The sequence below is a fragment of the Gambusia affinis genome, linkage group LG21 (genome assembly GCF_019740435.1).
Source record: "Gambusia affinis linkage group LG21, SWU_Gaff_1.0, whole genome shotgun sequence".
Classification (NCBI taxonomy): Eukaryota; Metazoa; Chordata; class Actinopteri; order Cyprinodontiformes; family Poeciliidae; genus Gambusia; species Gambusia affinis.
In genome coordinates, this window is record NC_057888.1 from 6,099,715 (window position 1) to 6,121,660 (window position 21,946).

Here is a 21,946-nt window from a genome sequence, read left to right on the forward strand (position 1 = left end):
CCCGTTGCCACCTTATATGGAAATAAAATTTCTTTTGATTGTCATACGTGGCTTTTCTTCACTTGCACACAAAAGCAAGACAAAAACATCCAAGGAGGTTTTATTTGATGAGAGAGAGGTTTCATTTTTTTTCTGTTTAACGCTTTGAAAAGGATCCCTACTCCTGTCAACCAGTTTTTTCCCATCATTTTGATTAAAACAGGTTAAAGCAGACAAAGAGAAAAACTCTCAGAAACCCATAAAGTGGCAGCAATATCTATTTTCAAGCCAAATAGTGGCATTTTATAGCACAATCAAGTAATGGTTACCATCAATTGCTATAAAAAATGTTGTATATATGAAACATTAAAGAAGTTTGACCTGCTCTTTCTTCAGGTCATCACATTTCTCAATTATGCCATTCATATGTGGTCTTAATAGCGTTGGATTGAGACGTAGTCCGTAAGAAAAGCTCAGCAGATGCACAGTTCCACCAGGTGTTTGCTAACTGCTGCTGCTGTCTAGAGGAGCTGAGTAGGGAAGGCCTGAGTTGGAGACTGTAGCTCACCAATATCTGAGTAGCTTTGGTTTGTTCAGGTCCAAAATGAGCAGCCATTTTGCTGAGAACATTTAACCCCCTAACCTACGGCGGAACGCCCGCATGTCATTTACCGGTATTTGATCTACTCTTAGTTTACTGTTAAGGTTGTTTCACTTTAATAATTATCCACCAGCAAATAATGACAGAAATTTTGGTTTGATCAAGAGTTTTATTGACCCACTGTCAACTCCTGACTAAACCAACTCACTCAAGGCTGTAGGAGTGAGGTGGGTAATTGGTGGTGTAAGTAAAAGCATTGTTTTACACATGAAGACATTACATTTGTCATTATTAACTAGTTGTAGCAATGCGTCACAAGAATAAATCTTAAGGATCTTTGAAAGCTGGTTTATTCCCCTTTAAATCGTTCCACATTTTTAAGAAAAATGCATCTCAAGGTTCAGCAACAGAGTTAAGTGTGTTGGTGACGGCAAAGAAAAGTCTGCTGCTGCATAAAAGATCTGCCAGAAACTGAATTAGCTTTGCAGGTTCTTGGTGAGGTCTAATGGGATGTGTTAGGTCACAGTACCGGTAGTATCCTCAATTTTGCCTCATCCAGATTTAGTTTCCCAAACGATTTCAGTATGCTCAAAACTATCACTGTGAGGTTGTGCTGATGGCTTATTTGGGTCATTTGTGGAACATGAGGAGTGGTGTTATGATCTGGTCAGAGGAAATTTTAAACACAGCAGGATTTGTGGAAGGATCATTATGGGAAGGTGCTGCTGACCAATAGAGGTTGAAGGAAAAGCACCGGGACAAGGTTGATAAGAAAAACATCTGATTTTGGTCACCAAATGTTTTATTGTTGAATTTATTAAACAAACAAAAAAATAGGTGCACAGGTTTAAGCTAAAAATGATTTTCCAGAAATGACTACAAGGTAAGAAAAAAGATTTGCTCAAATCCTGAGAAACCATAAAGTGGTAGTAATCCCTATTACTGCCACTTTAATGCTAACATAAGAAACTGCATAATGAAAGACAGTTAATGAAAAATGTGGAAAAGCATGGACTTTTATTTAAGTAAGAAACAATATTGAACAATATTTGGATTTTCAGAACCATATCCTACTGTAGTGTATACAAGTTCCATCCGTCAATCCATCCATGTTCCAAATGGAAATCTTAACCATGAATTCAGTTTGAGTTGATCATATATTAAATTTCAGAATCTTATAAAAACTATTCCTTTAAAGCACTTTATGTGTGCAAACTCATAAAGTGCATTTTGAAAAAGTCTTTCTAGTAGCCAGCTACTCCTTTTCCATTGTTGTAAAACTTCCTTCCTGACCAGTAAGGCAATGCAAATTAATTTATAATTCATAATCTATGTGCAAGACAATTGAACAAATGAAATACAAAGCAAAAATTATTGACCTTGATGTTCCACCATCCTCCAGTGCAAGGAAAATTGGCACGTTGTTGGTTTAATGGATTGAATCTTTGTTTATGTGACTTCTCTGTTATTTTTTTAAAATGTATCTGTTTTGTTCAGCCTTTTACTTCTAAAATAGATCTCTTTGTGTGGGATGACCTTTCAGACTACAAATATTTGCTAGGTTTTTCTGTTAATCTTTTAGCTTTGCAACGCTCTAGCCATTAAACAAATTGGTACTTTTCTTATTTTCACACATAGAAGCAATCAGCTGCACTCAGTTGTAACTACTAAGAAAATCATCAACTTGAAAATTATTTCAGAACTTACTTGATAAGTAATTTAATTACTTATCAGAGAAGATGTGTAGAGCCAGTGTGTGTAATTTTAACCTGAAAATTGATTTCACACTCAAGATATGCAACAATTATATGTATTTTTTTTTTCTGGTAAAGTATTATCATTTTTAAATTACACATTTCATATTATGGTCAATTAAAACAACAGGCAAAAGAATAATTTAGAAGGTTTTGAACATTTCAGAACCATCATTTATGGTAAAGCCAGTAACAACCCCATCTTTAATAAAAAAAAGCTACTGCACAGAACCTGAATTTTCATCCAGATCCTTTTTACATTTTTTTTAATTATTATTTTTACTTGCAAATATTACAAATAAAAACTTCCCATGAACTGCAGTAGGACTCTTAAAAAAAAACAGGTCTAAACAGTGTTATGAAAACCTATTTAGGACTATAACTGCTTGTTTCTTTGTCTTGAAGCAGGAGCACATTATTTCCTGCCAGATCCTGGTTGAAGGTTCTTTTGCACCAAAGACGAGGACTGTAATGTGTTTCGGAAAAGTGTGGCCAACTCATAAATAAACACATTTAGCACCTACATTAGTATTTTTATTTTTTTCTCATTCACACAAAGAACAAAAATTGCCTCAATGAGGTATTGGATTTCCATGCGATTTTCTTTGCATGGGGGATCTCGTCTCATACCTTTTAAGGTGGGAGAAAATCCCGATTCAATTTCCACATACGGCAACAGAGCCATTATGTCCCTGGTGTTATGACTCAGTCAGCAGGTGCAGATATGAGCTGTCGCTGTCTGTTGGAAACAAAACGAATGAATGGCAGTCACAATACTGAAAATCATTTTTCTCGACTTTCACCAAAAGCCGATTCTCTCGTGTGTACAGCTGCCGCCTCAGAGACACAGCGGTCTCATCCCTGCTGAAAACGGCGCCTTCAGCATTTTCATATTTATCCTCTAAAAATAACCGTCTGCACTTTGCTTTGTGTCTGCTGTCAAGTCGTGACACATGTCTCTATCTGTTTGCACTGGAACTAGTTGCAACCCTCACCCTATTGGAGCATTTTAATCAATAATTTGCTGCAGAAGACACAATTTCTCCTAAGCATAAAGAGTATGTAGCTCCTTTGAGGACAATATAGTGACACTTCAATTATTTTAGTTTATATTTCAGCTGCTTTTTCTGCCAGTGTACAGACACACCTACTGATCTATGTCAACTGACATTTCAGGTGCATTTTTTTTCTCTTTCACGTCTAGCAGAACAGCTGTCGTAATCATTAAAGAAACCTTTCAGAATTGCTTGTGGGAATTTCTTTCATCTCTCGATGTTTTCAGATAGAAAACTAAAGCAAATATTTGCTCTTCTTTGTAAAGCTTTCTTAAAGCTCTTATCAAATCAACAATTTACAGCTCTTATTTTGCACATTTTGGAAATGAACTAGATTTACTGTCCCTTACAAAAGTATAAATGCACCTTAAGACATTTTCCCTGAAAAAACAATCTTAAGAATATTTTTTTGTCATATTCTGATCTGTGTTTGGGTTGCTTTCTTTCAGTAGGGACAGGAAAGTTGAAAAGAGTTGTTTGGAAGATGGGTGAGGCAAAAAAAAAAAAGACAAAAAAAGGACAAAGGCTCTGGAGAAGCTGTAGAGAATTACAACTCTTTTAATGGGATCGCTATTAGCATGTCTCAGCAATCCACAAATCGGGGTCTGATATTAGACTGGCAAGAAGAAAGCAATGGAGACGTCAGACTGAGAAAAAAGACAGAAAATGATGAAAGATGGTTCAAAGAAATAAAAAGCAACTGTCAGCTGAGTTCAGGTATTCAGCAATCCCCTGGATTCTTCATACATTTGGTCCAGAACAATCCTGTCTGATGTTGCTAGAATAAAACTTTTGGCCCACGTTTCCAAAAAGTGTCAAAACTAGCCAATGGTAGCATCATGATTGGGGACTGCTTTTCATTGGCAAGAATCAAGATTTTTGTCTTTTTCATACTGATTTTGAAAAATGTTACATTTCTCAAAAATCTTTGGATGTCTGAAAAAGAATAAAAATAAGAGCTTTCATTTGTTTGAATTGCAGTGATACTGAACATCCATCCAAATTAACAATACAATAACCTCTCTAGAAGAAAGCTACAGGTTTGGAATGATCAACCCAAAGCCCAGAAACAAAATTTTACAGGTTTTCTGTGGTATTAGGTAACCATTTTATAGATTTGGTAAATCTGTGCGATGTATATTGGAAAAATATTGTCAAATTGGTGGCTACTTAAAAATGAATGCAGTTATTCAATCAAAATGGCCTTAACTTACTTATTAAAGGATGTGAAACCCTATGTAGGTAGGTCATTACATTTTTTTTCAGAACAGCATCTTTATTAGAGTGATTGGCATGTCTGGCATCTTCTTTAAAAGAATATTAATTGTGGGAAGGGAATAATGCAAAAAATAAGAAACAAACAAATAATATATTTATATTTGAGTTAAACTCTGACTCACAAGAACAGTACATTTCATTTAGAATATCTTCAATATTGATAAAACAAACAAATGCACAAGCTCATTCATTCAGATCACGAAGAGTAATTACAGAGAGCTAAGCCCAAATTTAAAACATTTCAACTTCACCTGTGTGGCAGTGGTCGACCTTACATGGGATTCATCTTGTTGCATTGCAGAGCTATTTTACCTCTGCACAACACAGACATGGATGGGTTTGGAAACGGAGTGCAATGCTCCAGTCATCTTACTTGAAAGAAGCTGAACACCTTCAGTCCTTCTGTTTTTCCCCAAATGTTTCCTGACCTGAAGTCAGGGTGACCTCACTGGATCTTCCTCCCTTGCAAATGTTTTATCTGTCTAAAATATTTTTTACTTGAGAATAAACTGAATGTTGAACTACACTGTTTAGAACTTGCTCTCAAACTTATCTTAAGTCTTTTGCGTGCTAATACTTGACTTTTCTGATTGTTGAATGTTGGTTTATTTTGTTTGTTTTATGTTTCAATGTCCCTCAAGAGAAAGCCAATAAAAGTTCTGCTATTACAGTATTGGTTACAGTAATATGATGAAGTGGCACTTGCAAAGGTTTCCACATTTTCTTTATTGTTTATATTTTGTCACGTTAAAACTACAGATTTCAGACCTCCTTAGGAGAGTGAGATGGCTTAGATCAGAACACATTCATGAAATGGTCCAGTCAGTTTTCATTTCCCTGATTGTGAGATCTTTAAAGGACAGAATATCTAAAATATTCCCTAAAACTGGATGTAACACACAATTTCCTTCTTCACTCCATATCCAACTTCACCTTTTACCCCCTGCACAAAAAAAATTACTCAGAAATTCTCTCCACAGATGCTTCAGTTGTCTCTGATAATGACAAGAGACAAATAAATAAAAGAAAGCACAATTTCTTCTGGCATACCTGTCAGAAAATTACAGCATCCACATAAGTCTGCTGTCGTAAAAACTGGTGCATACACAAATGTGACTGATTCGACCTGACACCTGAAATATTTTTTCCTGCTTTATTGAAACTACAGGATATATAAGCTGGCAGAATCAAAAAGTGTTAAATAAAAATTTAAATCCTAAAAAACGTACAAACATAAGTATGCAAGTGAAACACATTTATTCTTTTTAGGGGAAATATGCGACAATGTGTACAAATCCCATGCAACTGTGCTCTGCTTAGTGAAAACCCACAGTCTCCCTATAATTATTACTAATTCCCCACCTCCCAGTTGGAAATGAAAGAGCCAGTGAGCCTCGCTCTCAAAGCACAGCTCCATGGCTACTCACCAGAACATGGCCAAGTGAATAGATGAAAAACCAAGCATGTCTGGAGCCGATGTCACTGACAGCTGCTCCTTCTGCAAATGTAGCTCTTTTTTTGTGGTGGAGTGACCCTTTTATTCTGTCTAATGCTTGGTTTCATTAGATTTTTTTATATGTTTTAGTTGTACTTGCTGTACAGTTGGACGCAATAATGTTAAGCACTCAAGAAGTTAAAATTTTTGACACGTTATTGTTTAGTCTATAATTTACACTCAGAATGATCTCACAGTAAATCAATTTTTCCTAGAATCATTTTTTAAGATTTAGCTCTCTGCATGTTTCTTCCATATCTTTTGTTTTTTGATTAGCTGTCGAAGTTGGTGCTATCTTTTATTACCGTGCAAATTGTGACATCGTCATGTAACCTAATTCTGTAACATTTGGCCTAAAACCATTTTAGCATTGTCCTCTTTGTTGTAAACCTTAACCCCATTTTAATTGCAATTAAATATGTCATTATTATTATGTTGGTTTTTTTTCTTGAGAGAGTAATCTTGGGTAAGTGGCCAAGTCTGTGGAGGCTAACAACAGTTCTGTTTTCTCCATTTTTTAAGAAGAAGCATAATGCATTGTGTTTTGGGATGTTTGGGCTACTTTATGTTGTCAAATGGGCACCATTTATGTCATCAGGCACTAATCAGGCCTTGGTTTCATCAATGAAGTTGACCTAATAACTAGTACTTAACTCATTTGTGATCTGAGAAACGGGGAACATACTATTTTCAGGTACTGTCAAGTTGTTTCATGGAAGTGACGCCAGCTTTCAGAGCACTGGAAATGTTAAATGTGTGTGAAAGGTCATATCTGATGTTTGTGTTCACTAAACACAGGCGCCAATTAGTGTGGAGGGCCCCTCGTTATTGCCCTACCATGTTTGTCGAATTCTTGATGCATGTTTCTATTTGAACTCCTTTGTGAAAAATCTGAGAGTAGTTCTTTATTGATGGCTCTTAGGTAGTGGAGGGGAAAGCTGTTTCTCTGCTGCAGACTGAGTAATACTTGTGCTATCGTGTCCATTTTGAGGCGTGGAGGCTTCGCCGAGTGCACAGCATTTTATTCTCCTAAAAAAACTTTGTTCAGCAACCTTGAAACATCTGTCTCGCTCCTTGTGTATCTTTACTTATTTGAACTTCTAACAGGGATATATGTTTTTTTTTTTTCCTTTTGGTACTTTGCACATTCAGCAAGAAAGAGCCACTTTTGCACCTTCATGCATTTGTTTTCTTCATGTACCTGATGGTGAAAATCAACAATTCAAATGTTTGATCTCATCAAGCAGAAATTCCTGTTTAAATACTCTGAATCTTTGGGTTGTTACTGGTTCTTTCATGCTTTCTGACCTGCCTTCTCCGTCGCCGCGCGGTGCACTAGCAAATTCAGAAGTTAACAGGCTGGTCCCCGGAGAAGTGCCAGCACACAAAGTGATGATAAGTGTCAGGACTGATTTCAGAAGACTCTGTGTTTAGATCCCACCCCGCCTCGCAATTCCCCGGGGTGCCTTTGAGCTACACCACCAAGCAGCGCTGTGCTCCGTGCTGTGTTACAGCTTGCCCTCAGGGAACCAAAGAGGGAAGAATCACTAAGCTACTATTATGATTTTATTTTTTGATTTTTAATTTTTTGCAAGTGAAGCAGCTTCATGAAAGTAATAAGAACTGAGTCTCCAAATAGCACCTTAAAGTGAGAAGCTGGTATTTTCAAATGAGGCAGAGAGATAAAATCATTTATTCGGGTCTTATTCTTAATAAGAACCCCCCGCCTGTACATATCTCATGCAGCTTTTAGTAGCGACGAGATGTGGCGAGGTGAAGCAAGTAGCCTTTCTTTTTGAGAGGCTTTTACCACCGATGGGAAAGTTAGAGACACAGCAAGCCAAACAGTTCACTGAAAAGACCACATGGTGTGTTTGACCTGCTGACCTGGTCCGCTTTGTCCTTCTTGTCTGTGGCATTCACTGGAAACAAACTGCCACGGATGGCTTCCTCCAGATTAAATGTTGACTCTCTCCAAGACAGACAATTTACCTCGGCTTTGCTCCCGACAGCAGGAGATGGTGAATAAACATGGCGGGCTCCGTATAAGAGAGGCCACGTATATATGTGTACGTGCTAAAGCATGAGGACACAGCCAGTGCAATCATTGTGGCCCCTCAGTGCAGCATCTATCAGGGAGCTGATGGATTCCATTAATAAAAGACCTTTGGTGTTGTATCCTCTGTACAGCATGTAGTCTGTCAGTGCCACCAAAATAATATTGACCTAATCATTCTCCTCCCCTGGAGCACCGACTTACAACCTGAAATAACGTTGTTATTTATCCCATAATGAGATGTTGACATTTACAGATAAATTGAAAGAAGACTTTCGCCAATATCATTGCGCGAGTACAGGGTAATAAAAATAAAATGTTGTCCAATAGGCATTTTCTGATGTTACTCTACACAGAAAACAATGAGTGAAGCGAGTGACTAATTAAAAACTGCAGCAGACATTTTGTGCATGCTATGATTCAAGAGGAGGAGCGGTATTGAATGCCTTCAATAGATTTTTAAGAACAATTTTTTTGCTGAATGGAGTAAAACAATAGCTTTTTTGTCCTCCTTAGCTCCAGCTCAATTACAGTGAGAAAAAGTAAGTCTTGCCAAACCACAAGGCAACTGAAGAGGAAGGCAGACATGCTTTGTCCTGTCTCCTTTCATTAAAAGATCCTGACCAAGTTAGAGATTGAAAAAGTGAAGAGTTCTTGCTCTCGGATCGAACTTTGTTTAAGAGTTCGATGAGGTGGCAGGCTGACTCAGAGCCACAGCTTTCCAGTATTTATCGGAAGCTCTGGAGCTCTGTGACGAAAAGGAATATTTACTCATGATAACATAAACTGTTGTGCCATCAATCAATATGTTATGATGGTCTGTGTCAGATATGGACTTGACATTTAGTCAAACCAATTCAGATCACATATCTAATCTTTGTATCTGTGCTAAATTTGTTATTAGAGAATCTTTCTCATTCAGCACATGACCTTGTATGCTGAGGGATTTCATTTTTATATTGTCCACTCATTCAACTCTGCACACTTTAGTATAGGCCAGCAAGTCAATTGTTTCCTTATTTTTTCTCTTTGTTTACTTAAGATCTATATGGCAAGAACAGAGTTGTTTTTTCCCCCCAGACCTGCAAAAAACAAAAAAGCTTAGAGTTTCCTGTTCTTGACATATTTTTAGCAGAATGTTTTTAAATCTCCAGATGCAATGGAAACAACAATATGATGTAGACAGAGAATGAAAGTGACCAGAGAAAGTAGTCTTGCACGTATTATTTGTTTACTTAGATTTATAAAGGCCAAATGGCAAAAAGGAGTTCTAAATAAAATTTAAAACAATTCAGCATAGTTCTATAAAGTTTTAAGAACTTTTTATTTTACAACCAACCTATACCATGCATTTTCTTAAGCATCACTCTTCAGTCTTTTCATAGAAATAGTTCCTCTTTTAATCTCTTTTGTCATGCTTCGATGTTGAATTAGATAACCTTTATTCCTATATGTCTCTGTCCTTTTTTTATGTTTGCTATAGGCGTCCATTTTCTTGAGATTGATCATAAGATAAAGTTTTGTTGAATTTTTGAACTGCATGAATGTATCTGAGCCAAGGTAAGAACTTTGGATAAAATAAGCCAATTTATTTGCAAGGGCAGGGAATTATTACCTATTCTGTTCTTTTCAGTCACTAAATCTCAAGGTACAGCTGAAGAGAAGTGTTTGTGAATCTTAACAATAGAGCCTCAACTGGGACATTAATATGTTCAGTGTAGGCTGGACTGGAAATCTGCAGCTTTTGTTGCAGTCAATTTTACTTGAATGAAAAACATTATAAATAGGAGACTTGTGAAACACTGGTCATTTGGTAAATTTTAATTATGTTGTTATGCTCTCAATAGTAACATGAATCACTGGATAGTGGATAATTATTGCCCAGTTTCAGTGATATTGTTCTACATTGCCATTTACTGATTCCTGGAGGCTTTTATTTGCAGCCTGCTTGTGTAGAAATTAGCCGGAGAACTACAGCCCGACAAAATATGTTTAGGAAGCCTAAGTGGAAACTTTATTTGATCAAAGTAAAACAAAATGTCAAAAAAATCAGAAAAAACATGCCCCCGAAATGCGTGCTGTGGATTGTCTGGATGGTCATTTTTCAGTTTGTGGTTATAAAAAGAGACATTGACACTTTGCAGTGAGCTGACAGCTAAAGAGAATCTGCCTGCTCATCTTTGAACTCCAAACGCTTCCTTCACTTCATGTGTAAATAAAAAGAAAACGGTCCATCAAACATTTTGACTTCAACTATGATTATTCAAGGTTTGTTTGTGTCATCATGGTTTCTATTTCTTTCTTCAGAGTTTTTCAAGGATTATTTTGTCATAGTCATGATTTGAAAACGGGAGTCCATGTCAACTTTAAAGACCTGAAATGCTCTAGGATTTCATCTGTTAGAAGAACAATTTTTTTATTAACTTCACAGCAGAGTAAACATGGTGCAGCAAAGTGAAAAGTATTATCACAAGTAGTGTTATGTATGAAGTTGTTAAATTTGATACAGAACTGTGAAAAAAATATTTCTTCCTTTTCTGTTTTTGCTTTTGTCACACTTTGAAGTCTCAAATCATCAAACTGATTTTGAGACTAGAGAAACATATCCAGAGTAAATACAAAATGCAGACTGCAGATAAGAATTTGATTTAGAAATAGTTAATAATGGTCCCAACTAACCTGGCCTTATATACTGCAGAATTGCAGATTGCCTGGATGTTGCAGAATTGCAGAATTAATGGTTGTATTAACTAAGCAACAGCCCATCACTGTGCTACGTCCATGTTAGATTGTTGGTATGGAAGGTGATGGTCTCTTTCTGATATGCTGCAGTCATTTTATGCCAAAGGTAACAGGATGCACATCTTCTAAAAAATTTATTGTTTTGTCTCGTCGGCTGCCTGGAACATTTTCCTAAACATTTTTGCTATCCTCAGTTTTTTTTTTCTTTTGGAAAATGTGAGAAAAGCCTTTATGTTCTTCTTTTGTCAGCAGTGATCTTTGTCTTGGTACTCTCCAGTGGGTGCAATTTTTTGCTGTCTCTTTCTTATTGTAGAATCCTGAACACTGACCTTACCTGAGGCAAAGTGAACCTTGAGTTGTGTTATATGTTGATCACCTGGGCGGTAGACACCAACAAATTATTCCAATGTATTTTTTAAACATATTAGACAGTTTTAAAGATATGTCTTCAGATTTTAGGTGTGGTTTCTAATATAGTCTGTTTTAATACAAACTTATACATTAATGACATTTCTAATGAGGTTTATTAAAAAATAAAAAACAAAGAAAGAAAGTAAACACTGAATTCTTACCACTAAAGCCTAACATTCACAGTAGTATTTATATTTAGAAGTATTTTTCTACTTTTTGGCCATTCTGTGCATGCTGTGCAACACGTCTTAGATACTGACATTAGTTGTTTAAATGGTTGGATTATTTTCTTTGGTAGCCATTATACAATTCATCGCTGAACAGACATAATGCTTGTAGTAAAGTTTTAACACGGCATTACTTTCATAAGAATGATATTTTGGGCTCTCAAGTTGCTTCACCTCGGTTTCCCATCTTTCAATGTAATCTAGTGTATTAAAAACACATTGCGTAGTTCCAGAAGTATGCAAGTCAAGAGGACGTCGTGGAAAATTGAGCTCTGACAAGTCTTTGAAGGATGTGAGTTGTTTGTTGAGGAGCTTTTATTTTGAATAGCACATATACTTTGGGATCAAGGGTGTGGAGTGCAGCGTTTTGATGTTTTTTGTTTTATTCATTTAGACTATCATTACAGTGCCAGTTCTATAAATAAGGAAATTTAACCTTTCTACTTGTGACATCATTATATAAATATTGCAATTAATTTTTGTTAACAGAAAACTTGTGCCAATCTTTTAATGAATGGCGTAACAAATTAGTCCTTCTGCACCCACATACATTGTTAAATATGTGCTAAGACACAGCAGTTCTGATTATTTTTTTCTAGGAAGAAACAAATCTTTGTGATGCCCATAACTTGCTTCTTGTTTCTTTCACACTTACACTCTGCTGCTGCAGCTGTAAAAGAAGGACTTCAGAAAATAATGCAGTTGAATCTTTTTTTTCTTAGAATATATATATATAGTTTTTATGTAGGGAAATATAGATCACTTGTTGTCCTCTTGATTTAAAAAAAAAAGAAAGAAAAAAAAAAAAGACTAGATTCCTAAACCAAACTTAAAGACAAACAAATCAGTCCTGCGCTCATTTTCAGGGGATTATGTTTAGTGGGCAGCTGCAAGTTTTCCAGAGTGGATGAAAAAGAAAATAAAAAACATTTTCACAGAATAGAATACGCAAGGCTGCGCTGCCAAAGACCTCAAAATGTGGTCTCTGAAAAGTTTGAAATGTTATCAAGAAGTTCCACAAACATGAAACTTTGAAAAGATTTCATGGAAGCAGTTCAAAAAGAGCGCGGCAGAAGAAAATATGTGAAGGTTAGTGGCATTTGTGAGAATGTGAAGCGCTTCAAGGGTGATCCAGTTCAACCTGGAGTAGCTGTCTCAGCCTTTGCTGTACAACACAACCTGGAACGAGAGGATATTCAAAGGCAAGAAAAAAAAAATACTGAAGGAAGTGGAGAAACATCTGGACTTAACATGTCAAGCATAAAATATGTCACTTTATGGACTGTTGAAATAAACAAAGTGGTAAGCCTGTAAGAATATCAGGAAAGAAATCCTTCATCAGGATATAGGATATCAGAACAGCACATTTACAGATTTGCCAAAGAAAATGTCATTTGGAACTTTACACTTATTTTATGGAAATTAAACATAATAATTTATTAATAAAAATGGTTACAAATACATGCACAAATCATACCTTTTCCCTACATTTATGTCCTATAACGTTTATGTATTGATTCTTTTTTGTATATATGCTGTTATCACTTGGAAACTAAGGCTAAATTCCTTGTTGCAAATGCAATCCTGGCCAGTAAAGCTGATTCTAATTCTGATTGTTTGTGTTAATCTGTCATATAAAATCCCTGTAAGGTACTTTGAACATGATGGTATGCAAACTTTTTCAAAGTATGTCATGGCAAATCACTCCAAATCTCTAACTGCACCTTAGCTTATTAAGATTTATGGAGAAACTATTGTCCAATGATGTAATGAATGTCTATGTGGTGCACTGATACCGGGCTTCATTAACTTTAAGTTCAGGATTTCCTTAAATATATTAACCTTGGGCCAGGTTGCAGAAACCCAAAAGACCTAGGCTTTTCAGAGATTATTTATACAAAAATGTATCTCTATATTTATATTTGATGTCTTTTCTTTAAAGTAAAAGAAAATGCAAAACAATGTGCATTACCTCGGTTTAATTAATTACAATAGGTTTTGATGTCTATCATGTGATTTTGTTTGACTTTATGACGATTTTTTCTTTAGTAATGACCATTGCATACTTATATTGCATTGAGTGTCAGCATTTAGTTCTTGAGAACAAATGTGTTTTTTTAATAAAATGATTAATGCATAATTATTCTCCTGATCTGATTTGAATGTCTTCTACAAACACCAGGTATTGTGTTATCTGTACACATTTACAAATGAGCAAATGCCATTGTTTGAATATTAAATACTTCATTAGGCTTGACCTCAAAATTGCATTTGATACACAAATGTGCTAATCTATGGGAAAATCATAAAATGTGCAGAAACACGACACACTTTAAACTATAATGCAGTTAAATCAATGAACTTGGCTTGTTATCTCTGAATAGGTTATATGAGGTATCACTCTCACTGGTGTAATCATAATTTAATCATTGCTTTAGTGAGGATCCTGTGGGACAGAAGCCCTGAAGTCATCCTTTATTAAGCCAAGCTTTTCGACTAAAATATTAAAGAAATTTTGCTCCAATAGATCATTAAGTACCTTATATGACAGTTCCTTGTTCTTATCTTTTAACAGCTGCACTCTGATGTGGATAAAGGAGATGGCAAGGTGAAGTATGTGTTGTCTGGCGAAGGGGCCACCTCTATCTTCACTATCGACGAGAACACTGGAGACATCCATGCCACGAAACGCCTCGATCGGGAGGCCCAGGCTTACTACACCCTCCAAGCTCAAGCCATTGACCGGATAACCAACTTACCTGTCGAGCCAAGGTCTGAGTTTGTGGTCAAGGTTCAGGACATCAATGACAATGAACCAAAGTTCCTGGACGGGCCGTACCTGGCAGGGGTGCCAGAGATGTCACCTTTAGGTAAGCCTCCCTTTTTTTATTGTAAACATGATTGGATGAGTTTCTCTTTCAACTCTCGGATCACTTTCTCTTTGACTTGCCCTCGCTCTAACGTCTCCGTTTGATAATTTTCCACCTCGCTGAATCTGTCTTCCTAGTTCTGCCTCTAGGTCATCAGGTGGGTTGGGACGTGTCCTGTGTTAATATGAGTCCAACACTTTGCAAGGCTGAAAATTGTGCTCATCAAATTTGACTTAAATGAAATGTTGCTTGTTCATGAGCTCTGTGTAAATCAAGGTCAAGGTTAAACTTTTACTAATTTGCGCTTCTCATGGTCAGATATTACGCCTGCGAATATGTTAACAAATAGGAAGTGTGGCATTCTTCTGTTCAAGGTTTACTGTGACTTGATAAGAGTGAAACTTATGTGAAAAATGTTAAGAGTCGTACGTATGTGACATCTGAAGTGCATTAAGATAAGCACATAAAGAATGGACTATTGAAGGACTCCAGAAAAGTACATTCTTGATTTGAACTACGTCTGTGAAAGGTTACAGCTGGCTCCGTTTTTAAGATAAGACAACAAAATATTTTATGAAAATGGTGTTGCAACACTGCTTGTGACAGCCACAGAAAATCTTCTCACTTCAACATATTAACCTACTTTAATGTTTTGTTTTTTTTTGTTTTCTGGAACCACAAAATTTTTTTTAAGCTATTAGCATGAGAAAATAATCAGATAGTTGTCAACGCTATGTTTTACATTTGATTTGATTTTTGATGAGTCACATAAGTTATTTTGCCTCGTTGAATTTATTCTGTGATAAAATCCAATGAAGAATTCTTTGAGAAACTACAACTTAATCTTATGCTAGCTCAATAGACTTCTTATTATCTGGGGTTGTCATTATATTTTTCCTAAAAAGAATGGATAGCAGCCTATTTTTCCCAGGGAAAGCTTCACCCAATATTCTGTTCATTTTTTAGGAAAGGCAGGTAAAATGCTTGTGCTTGGTTGACTAGCTATATGGTAGGCAGTTGCATTATTGCACAATGAAGTGTAGCAGGATGGTAACATCTTTGCAGAGTTGCACAACCCCAGGCAGTATGTTATATTAAAGTTTAGTGCATAAGAATGAAGGTGTTTTTGGAGATGGTTGGCCAAAAACCTCCCCAATATTGACTGTCTGACTGCAAGAAATGCATACAAATGTGATCAAGGACATATAAAGTGTTTCATTGTTGTTTTTCTTTTCTTGTTAGAAGTTTGTATTTTATAATCAAAATTGCAAAAATTAAAATCTATTAAGTGTATTTTTATTATTTTTTGTATCGCCTAATACCTTATGTTTATCACAATACCCATTTTGTATAACAAAATCTGCCTTGGAGGTTTGTTAAATAGACCAAAACAAATGGTAAAAACATTATTTATACAAAGAGAAATGTCTCTTGGCATTATGTGAGTCTCCTCCAGCCATATTGAGTTGTTTACAGATTCAGATCTTTAAACAGATCACCATCTCAGGACGACATCACTAAGCATAAAAGAGCTTAAATTTACGAATGCCATCCAAGTCCTAGACTGTCCCATGACATCAGAGCTGCATGTAGTATTGCACTGAAACCAATCCTGGAGGAGCAACTACCAAATTAATTCATGGTCAAAATTTCTTCCGCAGTTCTGAATTAGTCCCTACTATCTTGTTGAAAATATGAAGACATGTAAATGAGTAACAAAAACATCCCAAGGCCTTTTAGTTGAACAGGTGGTTGAAGAACACAACATAGTCACCTTGTGTTTTCTTTTTAATCGGAACATATTGTAACCAGTTTGGCAAAGCTAATTAGAATCTTTAAGTTCATTTTTAAAGGAAGCGTGTTCAAAGGGATAGAGAATCACTTGCTAAACTGACTTTGTGTTTCGTCACTTCTAACCTAAATAGCTAACCACAAAAGTCCATGTAGTAAAGGGCTTATCAAAGTAATCATTGAAATATATTGACAAAGCATTAAACATTAAGACATGGAAGCAAACTAAATTTTGGTTCTTTGAGCTTTTTTAAGTACGAGCCAATCCACTGTATAGTGATGTGAAGCCCTATGAGTAGCAATTTACATATTTATTGCTTTAAATATGCCAGCACACACCTCTGGGCTTTGAAATGTTGATGAGTGACATGTGTTTGAAAACTAACTTAAGGTCTAAATCCATCCCGACACCCATGGGCATTTTTTTTTTCCTCCACAAATTGGTGTTCATATTAGCTGAAGCTTTCGAGTACCTGCCTGCTGAAAATGTCAAATTCTAATGAACACATTTCTATCCATCCATTCACTTCCCTCTTCACCATGACAACAAGGTTGGCAAAAGCATTCCAACATCCCCAACTTCCGCCAGATTCTCCTGGGGGATTCCTGAGGTGATCCGAGGGATGCTGGGACCTGTGGTCTAATCACAAGTGAGACACAGTATTAGCAAAAATCTAAGGATTAGAGCTGTGAAAAAAATACTCTTTATTGTCAATTATTTATTTAAAATTAGCAGTTAATTAAAATTACAAATCATAAAACAAAGTCAGATTCCTGATACTTGTGGTCTTTAAAAAAGGGAATCAGGATTTTTTTTTTTTATTTTAAACAAAAGTCTTGATTAATGTTGTGTAGTTCTTAGTTGGAAAGTATAAAAGGGTGTTTGAAATGTTTGTACACTAAAAATGTGAACCCTATAAATTCCATTGCCTAAACTTTTAATTCAACACAAAATAAATTGATTTTAGGCAGAAAAAAAAAATCTTTACTATAGTAAACACCGTACCTGTATTTATTTCTCCAGCATCAGACAGCAGTGAGTGGAGCCAGTGAATTGGCACAAGGGGCAGACTGGGGCACAGAGAGTTGCCAGGACCTTTTCATCTTGGATGACCCACTTTTCATACAAAGCATTTGTTGACAAGATCAAGTCTTTGGAAGAATGTTTTTTTTTAAGGATGGGTTTTATTTGTACTCTGATTGGAAGTTGGAAATCATCCAGTTTTCTCAGAAGTACAATAAACACAAAGACTTACATGTCTTGAACTTGAAAGAAAGGTGGAAAGTGTGAATGCCGTAAATAAAATCAACTTAACCTGTGCAAAGAGATAAAGCAGCAAAGAGTGTAAACATGCTTTTTTTGTATTTCATTGCACTCTTTATTGTTTTTACTCCGAATTCTCTGAAACCATAGAATAATAAATCACAGCCTACAAACTGCAAAAAAAAAAAAAAAGAAGTTCTTATGTTTAAGATTTTTTCCAAGAAAATAGTAAGAGGCACATTTAATTGGATGACATTGGTGAAACTCCATCGGAGATGTAAGTGCTTGTGGTTAAGTGGTTACTGGAAGGAATGTGGGTGAGTGAGCTCTGCCCACTGAGCGAAGCCTTGAGGAGAAGAAATGACAGCTTGAGATTTTGGTGAAAAGTAAAAGGTGAGAGACCAACTTTTTCAGTTTGCTTACAAACTGACATCTCACTCTTAAAAGAAAAAAATAAACATTTTCACCTGTCTAAAACTGTGGGTTGCATCCAGTTGGTGAGTGTAAAATTTAAGTCAAGTGTAAATAAATTCACAGATGGATGAATGTATTGATCGATCCTCTTGACATGAGCAGGAAACACTTTGTAAATTAAATGTGAAGTAATGAACTCGCAATCTAAAATGGAAAGGCATCAAATTTAACTTGGATGCAGATGAAAGATTTCAGTTTGAGTTTGTTTATTATTTGCATTTTTGAAGAATATCGCTACCACTGAAATATTTTCAAACTGTTAAATGCAGCCAGTAACTGTAAGAAGCACCGGCTTGTGATCAACAGAAATTGTAAGAGATTTCAGTTTATGCGTTGAGAATTTCTGCTGCTATAATTAATGTCTTAGTTTTTAGAAGATCTGTTTGTTTTACCTCACATCCAAAAGTAATGAGACTTGAATTACTGCAACACTGTTGTTGCTCATTATGGTATTTCTGTCTTTGACATGCTCATATTGATAAATAAATTATTTATATTAAAGAATAAGGAAGAACTCATGACTTCTGATGAATTAGTGATATCTTATCTATGTTGTAGTATGAATTATTTGATGTTAACCGACTTTTTTTTCCCCATTGCAATTAACAGCGCACATCATGTAGAAAATTAACAAAAATATTCTTCTTTATTAATAACAGCTAAGCTGAATGGAGTTGTGTTGATAGCTGTGACTGAATCGCTTTACCATAACCTCTTTCACATGGAGTGCATGAACAGAGTTAAAGCCATCTTTGCCTCAGCGCCTCACACAGACAGCAGCATCCAGGTATAAGTCAGTGATAACAAAGGAGCTCAGGCATTTTTAGAACCTTCAAAGTCAAAATGAGTATTTAACCAGGCATACAGTGACACCAGGAAGCCTTCCAAAGGAAGCAGCGCTTTGCTTACAGCACAGGCGCAGAGATCTCTAAAGGATTACACAGCTGACTGTCAACTGGAGGTACAGAGCTCAGGCTTAAAGAACCAGAGGATTAGAGTACAAGGGCTCCAAGTCTTGTGTCCAACCCGAGATAACACAGGAAGTCGGTGCGCGAACTACAGAGGAGGGCACGTTTACACCCTCGAGTACTGAAAAACGCAGTGACCTGAGTCACTTTATTTACTCTGCCACCTCCTGTGAAAGTCTTCAGTGCAAGTTGTGCAGCCAACAAGAGAATAATGCATCACCTCTCTTTGTAAATATCTGCCCAGAGCAATCACCAATGCGATAAAGAAGAGGGAAGGGCCAAGCACCTCCTGTCCTCAATAATTCCTTTATAGATGCCTTTAAATCATTAATGGTCACAGCTTTGCCCCACTGATGAATGAGTTCAATTTAGAGAAAATCATGAATTTAATTAAAGTAATTAGAGACAGAACTCATCCAGAAACACTGAGACCTTTCGGCCCTAGGATCTCTGAAGGCTTTTGTCTTAATCACTGGAGAGGTGTCAAATAAAAGACAAGAGAGCTCGAGGACAGTTGGAGGTGTGACAGTCATGAGGCCAGGCCCTCTCCTGCTGCACCGCAAAGGGCCAAAAGAGCAGTTAGAGGGCTCATTACAAGCATGGGGAATGTAATGTCAACCCAAGGCCACAGCTCTTGAATTTACTACTCCAACTTTATCCAGCTGTCATACTTCCTGTCTAATTCATAAAAGCACCAATGAAGGATGAAGTCTTTTTCATTATTTAAAGTTGGAATTGGAAGATCCTTTGTTGTAAATATGCAAAGTTTTTGTCACTATTCATTATTAATGAGCATTTCAGGTGGACATTTAAGACTTAATCCAATCCAGCGAAAGAGCTCTGGAAAATTTATTTCTACAAACGTTTCAGTCTGAAAATTGAATTGTTCAATAAAAAGCATGGTATTAATGTTGAGTTGTCATGCATGTAGTCAAACCGAAAGGACTAGGAAGTGTAAACTCAGAAGCGGTGGTACCGGTACAGGGCAGCCTTGCTCCTGTCAGACTGCCTCAGGGGAGCTGTAGCTACTATCCTGTAGCCTGCCACTATCATTGTGTGTGTGTGTGTGTTTGCGCGTGAATGAGTGACTGACTATAGTGGGAAGCGCTTTGTGGTCCTCTGGACTTGATAAGGTGCTACACAAGTACAAAGCCAAAGACAACTTAAAAATACATTGAGTGTCTAGAAGTGTCAAACTTAAGGCCCGTGGCCAAATTAGTCCCGCTGTAGCTATTCATGTGACCCTCTATATTCTTGGGGGTCACATAAATTGAACTTTAAGATAACAGATGTTATTTTTAAGTCAAATCAAACCTGTTTTCATTTGTATAGAACCAAATTACAGCAATGCAAAGAGACGCTAAAAATATTCTGAGTAAACTTGGAATGTAATACATAGTTTTATTATTACTGCCACAACCAGACCTTTGAGGACATTTATGATCTTCATGCTACCTGAAATGCTGGCTGATAACTTAAGAGATGTTTTACATCATCAAACTTATATCTACATGTTAATTTTTTAAGGGGAAAAAATTATGAACAATATCAAACCAACCTTATGTGAGAAAGTAATTTTTCTCTGGTGGGGTGCATGTTGGGATGGTTTTGGGCCCAGAGCTTTTGATGCATCTGTGGGCCTTGGGGCCTCTTAAGCTCACAGAGAGGTTTTGGAGGAATTGTGGTGTTGCTGTTTCTGTAGTGTTGGCCCGAGAGAGCTGTTACTAGGTTGGACTCTGTCTTTGTTGCTTGGCTATATTGTGAAGAATGCAGTCTCAAACTGCAAGTGTCGTACTTTCTGTTTATCTAAGGGCCTGAAGAATTCCTGCCTCTGCTTTATGATAGGCACACCACATTTATTTTAGTAACTGACACATGACAGTTGTCCACCAGAGAAAAGGAAATTATTAGAAAGTGTTTTTTTTTTCTATGCAACTGTGGAGAATGGATGAAAAATGTGAAGCTCTGTGCCATCACATCAATGAAGATGGACAAACATTAACAGGGGGCATTGACAGGCTGACAGCCTGGTGAAGCAGAAAGAATCAGTTCAGATATCTAGATGCTCATCTGTGATTTTTCTGTTTTTTCCTTTTCTTTTCATCCATTTTACCCTGCTGGCATTATAACAATATTTATTTATGTTACAGAGGACACCAAAACAGCTAAAAAGTTCCAAGTTAAAGCTGTGCTCTGTGCAGTTCTTTATGAAATTCTAATTTAAATCTCCTTACATGAAGTGATAAACCCGTAATAAAAAAATCTGACGTTCCCTTAGTTCTCTTCCATACAGTCATACAATTTGACCTTGGTGTGTTAAACTACCAGTAATATAACCTGTCAAAACTAAGAGGTGATGATATAATCTAGGTGTCCTTCCCCAGCTGGCTTGGTGATAACTTCCCCAAGGTTTTTTATTTTTACTTTTTGCCTTTATTTTGTTCTCATCTAGGGCCAAAGCCTGTTAATTCTGCTTTATGACCAAAATGGAGAACTCTAATGTTCAATTTCATGATCACTTCATTCTGTAAAAGCCTGTAAAACACATCTCTTGTAAGAAGTGAGACTTTTATTGGAAACTTTTCTCTTGAGTAAAAAAAATAGTTGATAAAACAGCACTTTCTGTCGTATATTTCCATTGTGCCAGATGATGTGGAATATTAAATATATCAGGCTGTTACTGTGCTCTAAAAAAAGTATTTTCTACTAGCAGATTTCTGCTCTTTGGCACACTAAACTGCTTCAATTCATTATACAGTACTACAATCATCAACTGATTTAGATTTAGAAGGAAAAGAAACCAAACTTTCCCCATGTGAATAAGTAACTGCCCCCAAATTTAATAAAGGGTTGTACTAACCCGGTTTGTTGAGTCTTTTACATCCACTGTGGAGGAATTTTGCCATTCTCTTTTTTTCTTTTGTTTTTTACTGTATTGTTTGTAAATCCTAAACCCTGCTCCAACCATCCCACAGTATGCC

At 36.4% G+C, this 21,946-nt stretch overlaps 1 protein-coding gene across 3 annotated transcripts in view; it reads left to right on the top strand.

Moving 5' to 3' along the window:
* Positions 1 to 21,946, top strand: part of LOC122823996 (cadherin-7-like) — a 133,977-nt gene that overhangs the window by 39,895 nt on the left and 72,136 nt on the right. For all 3 annotated transcript variants that reach the window (XM_044104132.1, XM_044104131.1, XM_044104133.1), the window contains one exon: positions 14,174 to 14,468. In XM_044104132.1, the coding sequence (XP_043960067.1) occupies positions 14,174 to 14,468 (295 nt within the window). The remainder of the gene's footprint in view (positions 1 to 14,173; positions 14,469 to 21,946) is intronic.